The 19784-nt window shown below is 41.2% G+C and overlaps 1 protein-coding gene across 8 annotated transcripts in view; it reads left to right on the forward strand.

The window, feature by feature from the left end:
• The window catches only part of DLG2 (discs large MAGUK scaffold protein 2), a 5493568-nt gene that overhangs the window by 5443859 nt on the left and 29925 nt on the right, over nt 1–19784 (forward strand). For all 8 annotated transcript variants that reach the window (XM_069639853.1, XM_069639851.1, XM_069639850.1 and 5 more), the window contains one exon: nt 9036–9145. In XM_069639853.1, coding sequence (XP_069495954.1) covers nt 9036–9145 — 110 coding nt within the window. The remainder of the gene's footprint in view (nt 1–9035; nt 9146–19784) is intronic.

A 19784-nucleotide genomic window follows, 5' to 3' on the forward strand; every position in this document is an offset into this window, starting at 1 on the left:
ATGCTGGGCGAGGGCTGGGCGAGGGCTAAAGTATCCATGTGGCGACAAAATAATGATGAACGCACCCAGATTACACTAGAAACCCTGATGCAATGGGAAGGAGTACTGATGGCACTATCGAGAGCAACCCACACCAAACAACCTTGAAATACACACATACTTTTCAAAATAGATCCCTTAATATGCCTAGACCCATCCTACAATGAGTGGATGCTTGAGTAGTGCCACTGAATGATTTATCCCAGACCCGAACACTAAGATACCCTCCTTAACCTCCTATACTTTGTTCCGTAAGACAAAAACATTGAAAGCTGACGAATGGATGTAGATATGGGTGGCCACTGTTACCAGTTTCTGTTTGTACTTTCTTATTATATTTTGCTTTTGCAGCATACAACCGTTGTACTTAATGTCTATTTTGTTTAAAATTGAATATGCAATAATCGCCTACCAGTATGCAAGTTATGCAATATCCCATAATGATTCCGGCTATTATGCAAATGCTGTATTATAAAACTGAATAAAGAAATAAAAAGAGGGTTGTCACCAGGATTCGATTAAGATTCTCTATCCTCCTATAGCTATGTCACTCTTATCCAAGATAGTTTTACAATACGACTTCACATCCTCTGCAGCAATGCTTATTTTCAATTTCCCATGCCATAATAATCTGTGTCTCAGTTGCCTGTTCTTGCCTTTGAAATTCAGAATATTGGCTGTTTTTATTTTTTATTTTATTTTAAATGTATTTGTGTTTATGGTTCATACAAACATTTATACAATCGTTAAAATACAATTGCAGATAATTAATACATGGTATCATAATTATTGTCTACAATACAAAAGATTAAAACAGAATTCAAATACAGTAAAAAAAAAAGATAAGATCATGTTGTATATAAAGAATATAAAAACAATTAATATCATCAGATTAAAATTAGGATATATTCAACCCATCAAATCCGGATATCCGATCAATACTTACATCAAAACAAGAGAGAAAAAAGTGTGGAGAGTAAATGGAGTAATATCCACCTATGTGGCACAGCTACTGGGAAATCATGCAAGAATAAGCCTTCTTCCATACATAGAAGGCAGTGCCTGAGATGACAATGCACTCTACCGATATAATGTCAGCGCAGAACTGATTTTCTTCAATGTGTAAGATGTTGGATACAAAGTTACTGTAACTTTAAATATACTCCTTTCAATTATCTGCATTCGATAAGAATATGCAGAGAAGTTTCTATTTTGATCCCACAAAAACACCCACCACAGCGAGACAGCCCACAAGGAACCAGCAACAACCTCACCCACAGGGATACAGCTCAAACAGAAACCAGAAGTACCTGAACCAGGATACAGACCCCACTAACCCAACCATCAATTTTCTGCATACTTAACCCATACAACTCGCACAACCATTTATCTCCCAGCAATCCGCAGGCACTTTACCACGCTGCATCAACACATAGACAGCACCAACAGCACACAGGGCCTCACCCGATCCGATATTTGCACCAAAGCCCAGCACTCAGTGTATACCGAGCTGAAGCCGCCAACAGCACACCATCTCTCCCCCTCTCCTGCTCCGCTCCTCCCGACTAACCCCACCTGCCCTCCTTCTTGTTTACAGATCCGCCAGAGCACCTGGGACCAATTCCGTTGGTGCAGTGCACTTTATAAGTACCTTTAACAGAACATAAACGACAGAACCTTTCTTCTCTCGGAATCCGTGTCCGGCACCCTGTATGCGCATATGTCGGTAGAATATTGTTTCAAAGATATATAATAAACCTTATAATTTCCTCTGAGCACATTTTTGTAATTTAGGAACAAGGGCCCCCAGTCTAAAAGCTTGTGTGCTGTATCCTTGTACATTTTGCTGTTGGACAGATAATCAATATACATACAGCTATCATGCTCTCTGGCTTCATTCCATTAGGATTGAGTAGTATCTCATCCATATTCATATTGAGGTGCTCAATATTGTTTGCATAATTTTAGCTTCAGGATTGTCAATGCCCTCTAGCTTACTTTCTGAAATAGTAGCCAAACCATATAGAATACCTGGAACTATATTGCTGGTATAGAGTTTTATGAGTCCCTCAATATTGTTACCTCCTCTCTTATACATAATACTCCTAAGGAGTAGCCATTTTTTGAAAACCTTTAATCGTAGATTGGTGCAATAGAAATCTTTGCAATGAGCATTCTTAATGGGTACACCCAGATAATTATAAGTGTCTGCCACCTCCAATTTAGTGCAGTTAATATACCAAGAGGGTTTGGCAATTTTCTTGTGTCTAAAGATGAATACTTTGGTTTTCAAACCATTTATCAGAAGATGTGTTTTTTTGGCATACTCAGTGCGATCCATGATGATGGTATCATCAGCATAGCTGATCCAAGGTACCGCAGTGATCCCACTTATCGGAGAGAAGTTACGGATCGCTTTTATATGATGGTCCATATACGATATAAATAGATTATATAATTTGGGGGCCAGTACGCATCCTGCTTAATACCAGTATTGGTGTTGATATCTGGTGTAATGGCACCTTCACCGCTGACTTGGAGCCTAACTGTAGGTCAGTATTCAGAGCAGTGATAAAATTTAATAATGTAGCATCAATCCCCCACTTCCTAAGTGTGTTCCAAAGGCTTTGCTAAAGGCGTTGCTAAAGTCAATGAAGCATAGATAAAGCTGGTCATGCTTCTTTTGTTTTAAGGTAGCTACAAAGTAATTTAGCAAACTATTGTTAGTCAGAGTGCCTATGCCACTAACAAACCCAGTTTGGAAGGGAGGTGAGTTAGCATTTTCCTTGATCCATTTATTTAACTTCTTGAGAAGTAAAGCAGCAAATACCTTTTGGCTAGCATCAACCCTTGCCAGCAATCTATAATTGCAGGTGTTGGTGATCACCGCCTTTGTAAACCGGGACCATGATGGATTTCGGCCCGCTTTATGGAATGGTTCCCAAATAATTGTTCTAATATTCATGCCCAAAATGAGGATTGTCCTTGAATATTTTATGGGTATCATGTCAGGAGCTTGCGCGCAATTAATCAAGGTTATCACATCACTTCCATAATGTTGTCGGCATCAAATCCTTCTACTACTTGTTGGAAAATAACCATGAGTTTTATTTGTGATGACGTCATGCGAGTAATAAAACTCACTGAGTACTTTTTGCCTCATCGATGAGGATCTGATCCTGTTCTTTGAATATAAAGATTATTTTAAAGACATATTCCCACCTGTGGGACATTATTTCGCACTGCAACCATGCAACTCATATATCTGTCATAGTCTAGATACAGTTTTATTGTGTGATATATTGTGTGTCCCTCACTTTGAGTTTCATGATGAATCACATGTTTTTCTTTAAAGATGAGTACATTCTGTGGGTTATATGTAAAAAGAGGCCACCAACATAATCTTTAAATGAGTCACTTGGGACTGACTCCAGAATGTCCCAGAGGCAATCATTATTCCCCCTGCAACTGTTTTCAGCATCTTCTGGCTTTTCAATTACCCTTTTATGTTCATCATCCAGTGCCATCGACCTTTTCCATTTGCATGACTGTATAGTCATACCATCTACTCCTTCAACCTGTTTCTCAACCTGGATGATGGTATCGCGGGCCCCAGTTTTGGTTAGCATTGCTTAAAGCTGTACATTTTGTTTATTTGTCTCCCTGAGCAGAAGTGTGTACTGTCAGGAATAAAATAGTAAAAACAGAGAGGCATAAAATGAACTTTCCACCAGATGGGCCATTCATGACCAGCCAATAGTTGAGGTTAATTGAGGATTGTTAATGGCATGGGTTTTTAAGAAATCCAAGTTTGCTCACTATTGATCTAATATGTAGATAAGGCACATATCAGGAAACTAGAGTGTTTAGCCTTAAATACAGACGGCACTTCTGAGAGTTTACAATTGTTGCAGAAGTCTTGAAAGAGTGTACCAGAAAGGTTTCTAGGAACAGTTGCTTCAAGCCGATTCATTATAAATACCTAATGAACGCCTATCCCCAATTCCATCTGGGCATGGGGTTAATATTGTCACTAGTGATTGGAGTAAGGGGTTAACAGGAATTATACAAGGCTGTCTTAACTAAGCCATGTTTGCCACTGCCTAGGTGAAAAGTGGGAAAATGACCCGAGCACCTCCTTATTAGTTTATAAATGGGTAGTGCTTGTTGACATTTGTTTATGTTTGGTGTAAGGCTGGTTTATGTTTAGGGCAAGGCTTTTTTATGTTTTTTTTTATGTTTGGAGACACTATAAAGCATTCAGTCACCTACTGCCATCATGACACTAATCAAACAGAAAACAAACATCAAAGCCAAGCAGATCAAAATAAGCAGAAAAGACTGTCCTACTTGCATGGAAAGATAGATGTTGTGAGAGCAAGCTGAAACGAGACATCATTTTTCATTTTACAGAGCAGTAGAGGGATGCTGTTTCGTAGTGTAGGCACCAAATCTGAGCGCCCCAAAAGGGTTGACAACCCTTAAGGTTTTCTAGTATGTGGTTTTGAATATACCAGAAAGGCTTCTATGAACAGTCAATTCAAATTGATATGTTATAAGTATCAAATGACAGCCTGTCTCACCTCATGGGCATTGCACAAATTGAGGTGGATCAAAGTCCCTTCCTTTTGGAAATGTAAATATGAGCCTGCAGTTTTTCCGCGCACGAGGTGAGATTGCCATGAGATTGCATGCTTTTGGAAAGGAGAGTATGAGGGCTATTATTAAATTGTGCTTTTTGGGGTTGATGCCAGTTCAGAGGAAATCCGCACAGCAACTGAAGTTCCTTGTACTAGGTATGGTCCTAACAATGCACAATAACTCCAGGCATTGGATGCAAGAAAAAGGCCAGCATTTGAGTACAAGTTGTAGAGATGTAAGAAATTGAGTGGCAGCAGAGTGTCATTAATCCATACCTGGTGTGCAGCAGGGAGATGGCTTGCCTAGGTACTCTAATTAGTATAGTGCAGTGGACGTGCAGGATCAATCAAGCAACCTCATACCACCTTAAATATGCTCAGTCACTCTGTTAGGTGAGTCTTGTAGACTCACTGTAGAGTTATGAAGATTACTTGTGGCTGAGCAAAGGAAATGATGATAGCACGTGAGCTTCATTTGATCTAATGTGTGCAATGGATGGATTTTCTACCAGTATACACTACATGCACTTTAAGTGAATGTCAAGGCGTGTTACGTGTTTTTGTTGAATTGTGTGTGATTTGTTGCTTTGTTATATCTTCTACTCTAGTGTCAAAGCTTTAATAAAGACATTTGAATGAACAAACAGAATCAATGGTGGTTTCTGTGATGAATGACATCAAGAGGAGGATAGCAGATGGTGGCAGCATTGGCATCCTAATACTCTTTGACTTATAGGGGGCATTCAACACCATTGATCCTGCCATCTTTCTGGTATCCCTCTTGAATTTTGGAATCACTTCTTTGGCCTAAAGCATTTCTCACTGACAGAACTCAATCTTTAGCATTTTATGCTTTTGAATCTCTGTAGTCCATGGTCCCATTTGGAGTTTCATAAGGGGACCTCTGCACTACTTTTCAGTCTTTATCTCCAACCATTGGCCAAGCTGCTCCATTCCTTTGCTAAGGAGTTCTACAGCTATTCTGCCAACACTCAGATTTTATTGTACCTGAAATGGGATTCCACCGCTCATTCACTCCAGCTTTTCACTATGCACGTCAGCAGTTATTGATGGGATGACAGGAACAAGCTGAAGTTTAATGCTGATAAAAAAGAGATCTTACCTTGTGACAAGGTCAGTACCAGGTGGGATCCTGCCTTTTGGCCCAGTGACCTGGGGCACTGCACAGAGTCTTAAAAATAAAACTTAGGTGTAGCTATGGATAATCAGCTCAGACTGATTCTGCAGTTTACTGCAGTTGCGGATGACTTCTTTGTACAGCAAATGCAGCAGTGCACAAATATGTATCAGTTCTCTTTTAACCACCAGGTCTTGTTGGCAAATTCCTTTATTAACTTAAGATTGGACTTTGCAACACCACCTACCTTTGCCTACAGAAATATCCACTATAAAGTCTCCAGTGAGTACAAAGGATCTAGCTGGAACTCTCATGAAACTTCCATTGTGTACACCAATGTATTCTGCTTTTTGGAAACTGCTTTGGCTTCTAGTCATTCCCCACATGAACCTTAATGCCCTTTGTTTAGTCAATAATGCCTGCTACTCAAGAGGCTGATTTTAATCACCAGGAATGTCTTGAAATGATTACTTAGCTACACCCTCCATTCAACCAATCTTTATCTGCTGCTACTGCCCAGGGCTTGCTATGCTAATTTAGGAAAACAGTCATTTGGTGCCCAGGCAACAGTCCTCAGGAATTTTGTACCACTCATGAAAAGAGACAATTGCCTTAACTTTACAAAACTCCTTAAAAACATTCCCGTTTTCAGACCAAGGCAAGGTGCAATGGAATGAACACAAGTCGAACACAAGTAGCAATAATCAGATGTGTACTGTAGCAAGACACTTCAACGAGGTAAAACCTCAAATTAACCAAGTGAAATCCCAAATCAGCTAGATAAGATTCCCAGGAGAGGAGGTGATGTACAGAACTCTCTACTTTGCAGAAAAGCATTTTGGATAGACTTTCTACAATCAGTCATGCCTCATGCAATGAATGAAGGACACAATCTATATTGTTACATATGACTCAATGTTGTTAAAATACATATTTATTTCTTATATTCAAATATTCTGTGTGTGCACATGAATACAAAATAACACACTGTTATCAGCATTTGGTTGCAGTCACCAGACCTCGAGAGTAACAATCTATAATAATGAAAATAGGTTTTGAAAATTGCAAAAGTGCATGTTTGGTTAGGTTGGCAAGACGCAAAACAAATGACATTCATTTATATATTTCACACTTATCCATATGTATATTTATCTCCGATTGTTGATATTCACATATGTTTGCTGTTTACTTGAATAAGTAATAGTACACTAACACCATAAACATAATGTTTAGTTTGCTAGATGTTGAGAGAAATAATGCACAAGTATGAGTAGAGTTGTTGAAAAGCAAACATCTAGCCAAGATGGTGTGAAAAAACATGCTGACAATAATTTTGTTAGACTAATAAATTGAACAAGGTTCATGGTCATAGAGTGCAATAAAGGACTACACAAATAGCGTCAATGGTGACACCTGCCATAGAAAATCACAAAGATAGACAGTAGATAGGTCTGCACGTATAACTTAATAATAAGTAACAGAGGGCTAAAATCATGAGAAGTTGTTTTGGTAATGGTGCAGGTGAAAAGAATGCACAATTTTGAAAGGAATCTTTAAATGTTTGAGGAGAGAGGAACATAATGAAGGTTCTGTTTTCCTGCCTGTTTCCCATCAACATAATTATCTCTGATTCTACTTTCCGAGAGGGTATTTGGTCAGTTGGTGATGTTACTTTGAAAACTTACCTCACACGTTTAAAACTGTAGAAAAGTTCAATGTAAGTGTAACACAATGTTTCTTTTGCTTCATATCTGAACAAACTCCCTTTAGTAACTGGCATTAAAATAAAGAAACTGTTGATACACAAATGGAATCATGACATGTTCCACTAATGCCTTTGTAATTCCATTTTATGTTCCATGGCAGAGATATACACAGATTGCTCTAAGCACAACTTTCTCATAGTGCAGAGAATAGGTTCCTCTTAAGTCTAGGGGATTTGATCTATAAGGTACATAAGGGAATTTATGGGGGAAGCAGGAGTAAGGGATATCATTTTCAACATGTGCCTTCAAAACTACATCCTCCTCGATATTTTCATCAGAAACATTTGCAAATACAATCTGTTCTGAAATAAAAATTTGTAATAGTACTTACAAAAGAGTTCCACATTTTCTCACTTCTTTTCATTGTTCGTCCAATTTGGGTCCTTAAGTAGAGGTTGCTTACAGCATATCCCTGACCCCCTTTGCCCTACCGAGGGAAGCAACAGAATAATGGACACATCCACCAACCTTGTCTGTTCCAGGGTGGTTCTTGCAATGGCATTTAACTTGTGGTTGCTTTCTGCATTTCATAGCATTTCTGGCAACCCGATTAGCCAAAATATGCCATGTAGATCTCAGAATGGAAGTAGGATCTTGAAGAGGGCAGCCTTCTGTTAATTGGAGAAGATACCGGCTGGCATGCAGAAACCCCAGTATTCTGCTGTGACAGAACTAAACCCCAGCCCCGTTCTTCAATCAAGCATAGTCTGGCACGTAAGCCTGAGGTGCTCTTTAAAGAGGATCCTGGATGAGCAATACACACGTAACAAGATATGGAACTATTTTCTGGAACATAGAAGGTGTTGTTGAACTCATGAGGGCATTCCATTCATAGTATAACCTTCAATGTGTGCAAATATACATGTTCAATGATGCTAACATAACGCAGAAATAATGCAAACATAGCATCACTATAAGCATGATGTTGTCTTTCAGTTGTATCTATGTAAGTATGTCTATAAATGGGGTTTCTATTGTTGAAATCTAGCTAGAAAACAAAGAAGCACTGTACATTAGAAGGCAACTACAATAAGGAACGTGATGGTGCACGGGGGAGGGGTTAGGAGAAGGTTTAACATGTAGCCCTATCCTGGGAGTAGCAGCGGATATGATGTTCTTTAAATATTAAGTGTGTGTTTTCTTTGCTGAACAACAAAAAGGTGAGCGCCCCAGAAGGCTGACTCATTTGGCTGTGAATTGTTAGTGGCAACGTATGTCTGGTGGCCTTGGAAGATGTGCCTGTTCACAGCTTAAGCATGTGTCTTGATGCAAGTGTGAACTCCTTTGATTTTGCCTTTTGTGGTGGCGGGCAGAATGTGTTATATGTGTTTTCATGAAAAGGCCTCTTGTCCACTCCTTATTGTAATACATTTGGGTGCGTAAAGTTGTTTCCTTTGGGACTGACACATAGGAACACTAATCAACTAATAAGGTCCTTTACTCTTCCTACAGGGCAAGCATTGTATACTTGACGTATCAGGAAATGCGATTAAGCGACTACAAGTAGCACAACTGCATCCCATTGCTATCTTTATTAAGCCTAAATCAGTGGAATCTCTGACGTGAGTATGGTCTTTTTCGATATCATTATAAAATCTCTCTTTTAGACATGCCTCCTAAAGATTTCTAATTCAAATTATTCCTTTTTTTAAAACAGTCCTGCTGCTTCCTTTCCTGTGGGGGTGTCTTATGCTTCCCATTTTCTCTGAAACCGGGCACTGGTCCCATTTTTATTTTTAGGGATTTTCATTATTTTGCCTTATTTTGTTGTTTAGTGCAAAGTTGAGACATTGATAATTCTTTTTAAATGTATCTATTTAAAGTGCGTTATGGATGACTAGCATCCTTTTTTCGCACTAACATGTACAAAATCAATATACCAATTTGCATTTACATTTATACTTTTAAAATACATAGGGGGTCATTACGACCTGGGCGCATAGGGATACCGGGCACCGGTAATGACACCGGTGCCCGGTATCCCTATGCGCCCAGGTCGTAATGACCCCCTATGTATTTTAAAAGTATAAATGTAAATGCAAATTGGTATATTGGTAATGACACCGGTGCCGGTAATCCCTTTGCGCCCTATTCCGAGGTCCCTTTGCGGGTCCCTACCTTCATGCCTGGTTTTACCAGGCGTCATGGACGGGACCCGCAAAGGAATACCGGGGTCAATAACGGTGCCGCAATTTGTAGTACTGTTATTGATGCCTTCCCATTGAGCCCTATGGGGGCTCAAATGGGAATGGGGAATGGCTTTTCAAATGGGGAGTTACCTGTCCCGCAAAGGTTGGAATAGACCGGTAAGTCCCCTTACCACCAAGTCGGTGGCGGTACCGGTATTGGTGCTAGTCATGGCGCTAACATCGCCATGGCTAGCACCAACCTTGGAATGAGGGCCATAGTTTTAAAATAGATAATAACACAATTCATTAAACTAGCGTCATATAAAAACCCATGTTGAATTTCAATCTTAAAAACTGTCACCACTGGTAAGGGTTATTTTTTTACATACCACCTCCATACATGCATTGCCGCTGTTATAAATACTGATGAGTCAGCTCCAAACAAGCAACTCCGGAATACATTGGCGGTAGCGTCTCTATAGTTCTCATAGGCCCGCTTATAAGTGGTTTCTATTGTTTCGCATTGTGTTAAGATGTGTCTTGCTGACTCTATGGTTTTTCCACAAAGCCTGCATCACCTTTTATGCCGAGGAATGCCTCTCCATAAGCCAGTGTTTTCTAAGACCTTGATTGTTTGGAGTCTGACTGTCAGCATGAACCTCGTCATTGCAGGGTAGCATTTCTTTATCAAATAAGACTTAGGGCTGCTTTTGTCAAACGATTGCCTGGCATATTTCCAAACTTTTTTAGCGCGCCAAGGTGTGCCAAAGCTATTTCTATGTCGTGAACCCTGGCTTTTGCAAGAATCTTAGCTAGGTTCAATTACAACCATGTCTTTGGGGTTTGTGTGATTCCAATATCAACCATATACTTTGTTACTCTGATGTCTAAATCGCTAAACCATTTACTTGTCTCATATCTGTTTGCATGTTGGAGAGTAAGCGAAAGTCAGCTGCCAGGGCCAGTCAGTTCGTACTTTATTTCCGCCCATAGGTTGCAGGATGCTACTGACCATACCATGTCCAGAGAGACTAGCCCCAGTTCTAGTCTGATCACCTGCACATGGGTGCCAGGGGGTGAGCTTAGCCTGGATCCAAGAATCTTTTCCTCTAGTTTAGCATCTACCCATTTCCAGGGGAAGACCTCCAAAGCATTCATAATTGTAGGAACAATTGATACTTTATATGCTTGTATTTTTGCTTCAATGCAGCTCCCCCCTTGGGCGTCTATCGTCTTCCTTAGCTCTAACCATTTGCGCCAGGCTTTTTGGGTTACTTCATCTAAGGGAGCTGCTGCTGAAAACTTTGCCCTTAACATGATTCCCAGATAGCGGTAGCCATTGGTGGTTTCCACTCGCTCTTCTCCTAACCACCAATGAGTATGTTTCTTAGTAGAGGTTGTTCCGCCAAATACCAAGGTTTTTTTTTTTAATTGATATTAGACTTCAGTGCCAACTTTGATGAAAAAGTGGACAGTGCACCAAGTGAGCTCTTCAGGCCCACTCTAGCCCTATCAAGAATCACAACATTTGGTATGTATTAGACATGCATACCAAACCCTTACTCCCGTATTGTGGGGAGTATTGGGTACTTCTCCCAACTTTCTTGCCAGCAAGGCGAAGTAGATGTTAAAAAACAAAGGGGCTAAGGAGCACCCTTGCTTCAAACCCCTCCAGGTAGGGATAGTGTCTGAGAAGGCCCCATCCTGTGATAACCTGATTTTTACTACAGTGTCGCCATACAGAACTTTTAAAAAATATAGCAAGGAAGAATCTTTTTTCCAATCCTCTAGCATGGTCCAAAATTACCTTCTGTCAACACATGCAACAAATGCAGACGAATAGTCTACAAAACAGGCAAATAGAGCCATCCCGGGTTTGACTTCAAGGTCTCAGATCAATGTCAACAGGATCCAGATCGGGTGAGTAGTTGAACACCCCTTTCTGAACCCTGTTTGGTGATAGGTAAGTATTCCTTTTTTGACTACCCAGTCCGTGAGTAGCTCCAATAAGATGTTAGCGAACACTTTCCCACTACAGTCCAGCATCGCCAGGAGTCTCTAGTTATCCGGATTTTCTCTATGGCCTTTTTTAAATACCGGAATTAGCATGGCACTTTTCCATGTCTCAGGAATAACCTCAGTTTGGCATACCTGTAGGTACATTTGTTTCAACGTACTTGCCCAAAACTCGGGGTCACTATTCAGGGTCAGATTAGTTGGGCCGTCCAGCCCGGTAGCACTAGATGGTTTTAGTTGTTTGATTTTTGCAACCAGGTCAACTGTTTTAATGTGTTCCCCCACCTTGCTGTTTAGCATAGGATGAACAAACTGACGTGGACATTGTTACAGATAGAAGTGTACGATCATTCATATACTTATTGGATCATTGTGTAAGGTTCTGTTCTTTTATACATAATACAACAGTTGTTTGAAAAGAGTAAAGAAGCTGTTTATGACATAATATATGTTCACATAAGAAGCATTTTCATAGAAACAAAGGCAATCTTGGTCATTAAGTACCAATCTGCAAGAACCATAAACATTGATGATTTTACTATTAATAATGTAAGAATATTTTTGGATATATTTTTAGATGGATTAAAAATAGAAAGTGGATTGATTTTTCACTAAAAGAAGAGAACTGCATAGGGGCTAAAAGCAATGCCTTGAACATATGCACCCAGTGTGTATAGGTTTAATGTAATGTTATTTGAGTTATCTCATTGGCTGTCTCCCAGTGCTAGGTTTTGTTCATGCATTTATGTCATATAGTAGGTATAGCCTTAACCACATCAGAACTTCAATGGAGCATACACAAGATATTATTTTGGAAAATAAGTCTAGAGGCAGGATCAATCTTCAAAGTCAATTTAGTATAGTAGTAGCACCTGTTGAAAAGTCAATTACAAAGAAATTATATAATTCCCTCACCAAAATGCACATGCTATTGACGGCCAACATCTGTAGCTTGGGGGGATATTGTGGCGTCTCACGTCCATTACTAGCACAATATTAATTCTGCCATTGGTGCTCTTTTTTTCATGATTATTTTGAGATTTTATATTTTCTGTACTTAATTAACCCGTAATTGGTTCTTAATTGACACACACACTCTTCACAAGATTATACACTACAGCATGCTGTTGTATACGAGCCTGGGGTCCAGCCGAGCTGAACTCTTCCTGATCTAGAGTTATAGTGTCCTGTGCCCTTCCCACATATAATAGATATCATACCCAACTCACTACACAGGGATATAGTAACCTTTCCATTATTAAGGGATATGGGGATGTTCTCACCCTTAAGGTATACTGTTCCCTTCTGACTCTTAAGGAATATCGAGCACTTCACACTGGCAAGCAGTGTTATTCAAGATTCCATAAGGGTCCATCTTCTAAGGCCTTTGCTCAGCCTTAAGAACAACAATTTGGCGAGTCTCTGTAATTGACCCATGACCTCCAGGAACTCTCTTCACCCGAGTGCTCTCACACCCTCCTTGTGCTGCCGGCTTCTGAAGGACTGAAACTCCTGCTTTGCATCTCCATGTTTTGTCTCTTGCAGCTTCTCTCACCCTGACTTCTTTCCCTCTAGCATTGGTCTCTCTGGCTTTGGTCCCTACAGCTTTGTCTTTTCCTGTTGCTCTTTCCAGCCTTTTATGGACTCTGCCTCCTGTAATATTTTCCTTTCTCCCACAGGATTTGCTTAGAACTTTTATTTTCTGTATGGGGCTTTCATATTAGCAGATTGGTCTGATTACTGTCTTTGCCCTGCCCGCTGCATGCCCGCAACTTCCCAAACTCACAAAAAACATCTTAACACCAGGAAGGCGTCCTACCTCGCCAATGTCTCTGCGTTGCTCCACTTCGGTTTTCTGCCCATGGGCACCCAAATTGCATGGTTCTTCTCTTTGCAGTGCTGCACCTGCCAAACTGTTCATTGCTGGTATGAATTGTAGAAGTCTTTACCGGGATCCCTTCTGGCATTCATCCCTTCTGGCATTCAGAGTCCATCAACATCCATTTTCTGGCCGCTGCAAGTGTCATTAGGGAATCCTACCGTTATTGTCTTAGGATTCAACACTAAATGAACTCCTGTCTCTGTGGTTGCCTTTAGAGCTTCCGTGGTCCACTTATTGCCTACATCATGTGTTACCTTTTCCGGCACTCATGTAAGAGCTTGGTACGGGGTACTTACATTCACCTGGATTGTACATCTGCATTCTGAGCCTCTGGGATATGAGGCCACAACACTTAGGACATGGCCAGGGACATGGAGGGCTCTGCAGCACCTTCTCTTTGATGCCTTGTGATAGCTCATGACCCTGGGGGCTTTGCCCAGGTAGACCAGCTTGCCTAAGTGGCAGAGACCACCACCCCCCCCAGGTCTTGGAATGGAGTAAGAGATCTAACAAAGTCACAACTCCCAGCTTGTCATGCGGTCCTGTGACAACCCTTTCTCAACATTATGTCACTCTTTCTTACCTTCTTTTGTACACGGCTGGTCCCTAAAATCAAGGAAACCGCACCAAAGACACACACTTAGTCTCACTTCCTAAATTAAAAAGAGACACACCATGTATTATCCGTTTAATAACATTCCAGTACTCCAACATAAAGCATGGGTACCATTTACACTCTTCAGAGTTACACTGCTGGAATGGTCCTGTTTCTGCTGTCAGACAGACCTAAGAGTTAGTAAAGCCCTTCAGACACATGAGTCACCCGGCTTACACTCATGTTAAAGTTGACATTCTGACGGATATGTTCTATTAGCCTCATTATAACACAAAGAGAAGTGTTGAAAGGGTAGACTTGTCTTCCTGTCGAATGAACAAGAACGCTTTTGATTTACCATTATTTTCATTTAAGGGGTTTATCTATAAAATCACTATAAGGAATAGTTAAGACTTCACAACTTGACACGTTACAACGAATGAAAAGTCTCCCACGTGTACTTTCATTTTCATAGGTTATAACTGTTTGACATCGTCTGGGAGGCAGAAACTGCTAATGATAAAATATGCTGCAGGATAGAAGCTAGTCTCACACAAAATGCAAACTGTGGTACACACTGTTATCAGACATTAGCACCTGGGGCAGAAGAAGAAACCTATAAAGTTGCTCGGATCGCAGGCTGAATCCCATGATCTCAGCCCACGTTCTGTACCATATGAAGCCCCGCCTTCCAGATCCATGGTGGCCATCTTAGGTAAGTATTTTGTTTCAATGATCGGGATGCTGAGAATTCATTCAAACAAAATAAACTGCTTTCAGAACCCCGGATGCTAATAGCAGTAGTACCCAATCCGGTGGGCCATTTCGTGTGGTAACAGTGCCAGGCCCATCATTAAACTTGGGCCCTGTGCCGTTACCACCTGATGTGGCCCACTGGATCAAGTATTATTGCTATATTAATATTAATGTCATGCCTGTTCTTGATCCAAAATAAAAGAAGGTTCAGTGTCACAGAGTGAAGTCCAGATGGACTAAGACGCACCATGGTAAGGAGTCCATGGACCCACTGGTTAGTACTCTCGCTGCACAGTGCTGTCATAATATTAGAGTTTAAACAGATATTCTATACACCTAAATCCAGGCTTCAGATTCACATAATCTGATAATGTAATGAATGTGCCCCTTTGATTTAGTCAATTAATTAGAACTGAATCATAGCGGTGGGCCTGTCACACATGTAACATGAGCAGTGCCTGACTCCAATACAGTTATTGTTATAAACATTTGTAATATTGGCTGAAACACTGTGTACCTCTGCATCTCAGCGAAATCCCCCTACACAGTTATTTCTTTTTTTCCACATTATTGATAGACCTACAAGAAAACTAAGTGCACCTTTCCGATCTCAACTTGGTGTGGCACCCATATACAAGGTTTCCGCCCAATCAAACATGTTGCATGATCTACTGCCTTCCAGTGTAGGCACTCAGCACGAGACACAAGATGCGCCTGGTGCTTGCTGATGTACCCTGCTGTGTTTCAGTTAATATTCGCTTGTGTGTGTTTCCCAGCAGGAGCATTAATAGTGTAGAGGATTGAACATTTTACTTTGAGAAAAAAGAGTAGCCTTGAGTCTCCAGTGCTCTACCTTTTCTTTTTCTTTTATATTTATTGTTTGGCGCCCTGTTACTGTTTTTCTAAGATACATGTTATAACCTAAATGCTCTATATTTGAAAATTCAAATCATAACAATAAAGATAATATTAATATGAAGAGTTGTACAAAATAGCATCTTCATCTTAACCAAACCAGGGTCTACTACGTAAGAAGTGTGTAGTCACACTGAAATGTTTCTTAAATTGGCCTAGTTCCAAGATATACAGATGCTGTACACTAAGGGATCTATTACCCAGAAATGCTAAAATGGAGCAGCCATGAGGTCTAGATTAAAACCTCTCTGCTTGAATGACTAGTTATTTGCTCATAAGGCCGGGCCTCACTTTGCATGTGTTCCGACAGTGGCAGGTGTTGTCTCAGAGGCAGGTGGCCTTGCAGTGATGTCGTTCTAATACCCTGTTACACTGTAATACTGTCTCTGGTGTGTCACCTTAGATGAAATAAATGTGATAACCTCCTGCAAACTGGTGGACAAGTGGAGTGCAGTGCAGAGGGCCAGGGAAGGCAGAGGAGAAATGGAGACTAGCGTAGGATTGGCGAGTTCCTGGCAGATTTTGAAGAGTTCAGCCATATTGTTAGTGGCCCCAAGTATGTGGGCTTGACTTGGAGTTTCCCAGTAGTGACACCATTTTTTCATGAATCGACCAAAGACAGGGTTTTACACAGAGGAATACAGCAAGGGTTCCATCAAGAACATTACCCCTAACCTAGTGGTGAACAGGAGTACTCTGGCATGTGTCCTGTGATATGTATGTCCACACTCAAATGACTTTATTATTATGCTAGGCTGGCCCTTGGTATTATTGCAGTAGATATGGCTATTGTCTGTTAGAGAGGGCGCAAGCGGATGCCTTTTGTGTCCTTCCTAATCTGGTGCATGGTGACAAATCATGAGGGACCAACATTATGTGGTGTCAATGTTGAACCCAGGCTTCCCCCAGGCTTCCCCCAGCAAAACATTTGCTTGCACAAAGTGCAGCTGATAGGGTGCTGCAGACAAGAAGAAGTACTCTGCAATACCAAAATAAAATATGACACTCTGGGGCTAATTCATGGAATCTGCGCACCGAAAAACGGGGATTTGTGCGCAAATCCCTGTTTAACAAATGGGGATTTACGGGCAGAATGGCGCACACATCCCCTTTCCGAGGCACAAATTACATGAATTACCCCCTATATTTTCTGTCTAGTCCAATTGCTCTCAATGCATCTTCTTTAGGTTTCTCTCCATCAACATTCAACTGGTTTCCAAGATAATCTATCAATGTTTTACCAAACTGAAATTTCTGCTTCTTGGTAGTCAGACAGAGCTCCTTCATCATGCTGAGCAAAGCGTTTAACCTCAAATCATAGTTTTCTGGCAAACCGTTAAAGCAGACACCAGATACCAGGCCAAATGGCACCCACAGGCATTAGCAAGTAGGCACTAGTACTAGTATAGGAAGTAATAAAGGCAGTTTGCTTGAAGAAGGATACATTCTGGCTGGGCAAAACTCTGAGGATAGCTTTTTAATGTAGATATCAGAAGAAGGAATGGGGTCACTGGGGCATGCCAACGGATCAGCATTTAGGTCAAGATGTTCAGATTGAGTGAAACCCACAGGGAGGTGCAGATCCAATACTAAAAGATTTAAAAAAGGTAATGATTTAAAAACCGAAACAATCCACTTTGGGACCATGTCTCCATGTGGGCACTGACTGCCCTGGACCAGTTTACTGGCTCCACCACCTAAACCACGGAGGAGGGCTCAAAACATGGTTATTCAGATGGATACCAAACCTGACTTTTCATCTCAAATTGGTAAAGTTTCCCAATCATGCCGTTTTCAACAGTTAATTCTCTTTCTCAGTTATTACTGGGAGCTTGGCCTTCAAGTTGCTGCATGGAGCATTTCTCAGTTCAATCTTTTGCTCAGCTGGTCAAGGGACGTTGCCTTCAAGTACAGCATGCAACATTCCTCAGTTTAATCTCTTTCTCAGTTGTCCTAAGGAACTCTCCCCCCTCCTAGTTCCGGCATGCAGCGCTTCTCAGTTTCATCTCTTTCTGCATTGGCTCCAGGAACTTTACCTTTCATCGTGCAGCATTTCTCAGATCAGTCCCTTTTTCAATTGGTTTTAGAAACTTTGCAGTCAGGTTCCAATATTCAACGTTTCTCAGTTCAGTCTCCTTCTCAATTGGCCTTATACACTTTACCCTCAAGTTCTGCAACACAGTATTTCTCTATTCAGCCATTAGGCTCATTCTCATTTGGCTCTTTGACCTTTCCCTGGAAGTTTCAGCATGCATCCTTTCACACGTCCCTCAAATTCTTAACTGGCTTTGAGAAGGATTCCATGATGTTCCTGCATGCAACACTTCTCAATTCAGCCCGTTTCCCAATTGGCTCTAGGAAGTTAGCCTTGAATTCTAGCATGCAGAATTGTTGCAGTCAATCTCCTTCTCAATTGGTGCTTGGATCATTGCATTCAAAGTACAACATGCAACTTTCCTCCATTAAATCTCTTCCTGTGTGGGCTCTAGGAGTTCTTCCTTCTAATTCTAGCATGGAGTGCTTCTCAGTTTGTTGTATTTCTCAAAATGGTCTAGGAAAATGTCCTTCCAAGTTCCAGACAACAGGACACCCTCCTTCAAATTCACCACAAGACTCGTCAGGAGTCTCACTCCTTTGCAGTGTCTTTATTCTTTCTGTAACCACATGTATTGTTTCTGATGGCTCCTCTCCATCTCATGGCGTTCTCTGCTTTGGTGGGAAATGGAGCAGGAGCCCTTTAAGAGGGACGTACTCAAGCCAAGAGGGGAAGGAGGAAGGAGGGAGGAAGGGGAGGGCATAAGGAGGAAGGAGTTAGTTGCATGTAGGAAATAAAGATGTTAAGATGCAACACCAATGTGTCCCTTGTTGTCTCTGCGTGGCGTGTGTGGTTAAGACCCAACAATCTCCTTTATTCTCTATCTGTGCATTGGCTGTGGGCCACAAACTTCTTGCCCCTCTTGAATCCACTCACTGCACCCTCTCAGCAGCCCTGCTCTCACATGTGTAGATTTCACAGTCAGTGATCTCTCCGGAGTCTCTTCATCCTCCCAGCATCCGGCATTCCAACTCAACTTCTGGCTCCCTGTACACCTCTGCGGAGCCTCGGTCTCCTGACTGATATGGTGCATATCTTGTCCAGGCTGATGCACACTGGTTCTGTAACAGACACCCGGCCGACTCGCTTTCGAACTGCCTTCTCAGTCACTTTCAGTTCTCCCATGATTCTCCGACAGTGCAGCCCCATCAGGTGTTGTTGGTTTCCATCGCTTGTCTGATCCAGTGTAGGAAGGCGGGCATGGAAAAGAAGCCAGGGCCAACTTCTGTGTGTTTTTATCAATTTCACATCAGTTCTTTCACCCCAAATGAACACTAACTAATGTGAAAATGTACAAAATACTGATTTTTCGTTAATTGAATATCAAACTATATTTATGAAGGAAATAATTGTCATGTGTTATTCCTCATTTTGTTTATTATCGTAGTTAGAGAATGACCTTGAATGTATTACTCCAAGCCCTGTGTCTCTGAGATGCAGTGGCGGCTGGTGAGTGTGAAACCTGGTGGGGCGTACATTTCCCCGTCGCAATTTCTGAGGGCGTGTGCGCAGCGCACGAACCTACACCAACCAAGGTGGGCGCAGGAGGATTCCCCCGCGAAATCTTTAGAAAAATGGCCTCCAAAATGTGCCATTTACTGTCCAAAAAACCCACCGAAATATGACAAAAAGCATTAGGTTTTACATACTAATGGTGGTACATTATTCTTACGTGTGCATTTGTGATGGTGTATTTTACAGCAGCTTGTATTGAGAATAGCTGGTACTTTGGTGTAAAGAAAGTACCAGCAACTACCACCATGTGCCAGTCATCATTTGTATAACGCTGCTAGATATTCATTTCTATAATGTT

This window comes from Ambystoma mexicanum, chromosome 7q (assembly GCF_040938575.1).
Source record: "Ambystoma mexicanum isolate Mex_15411 chromosome 7q, UKY_AmexF1_1, whole genome shotgun sequence".
Lineage (NCBI taxonomy): Eukaryota > Metazoa > Chordata > Amphibia > Caudata > Ambystomatidae > Ambystoma > Ambystoma mexicanum.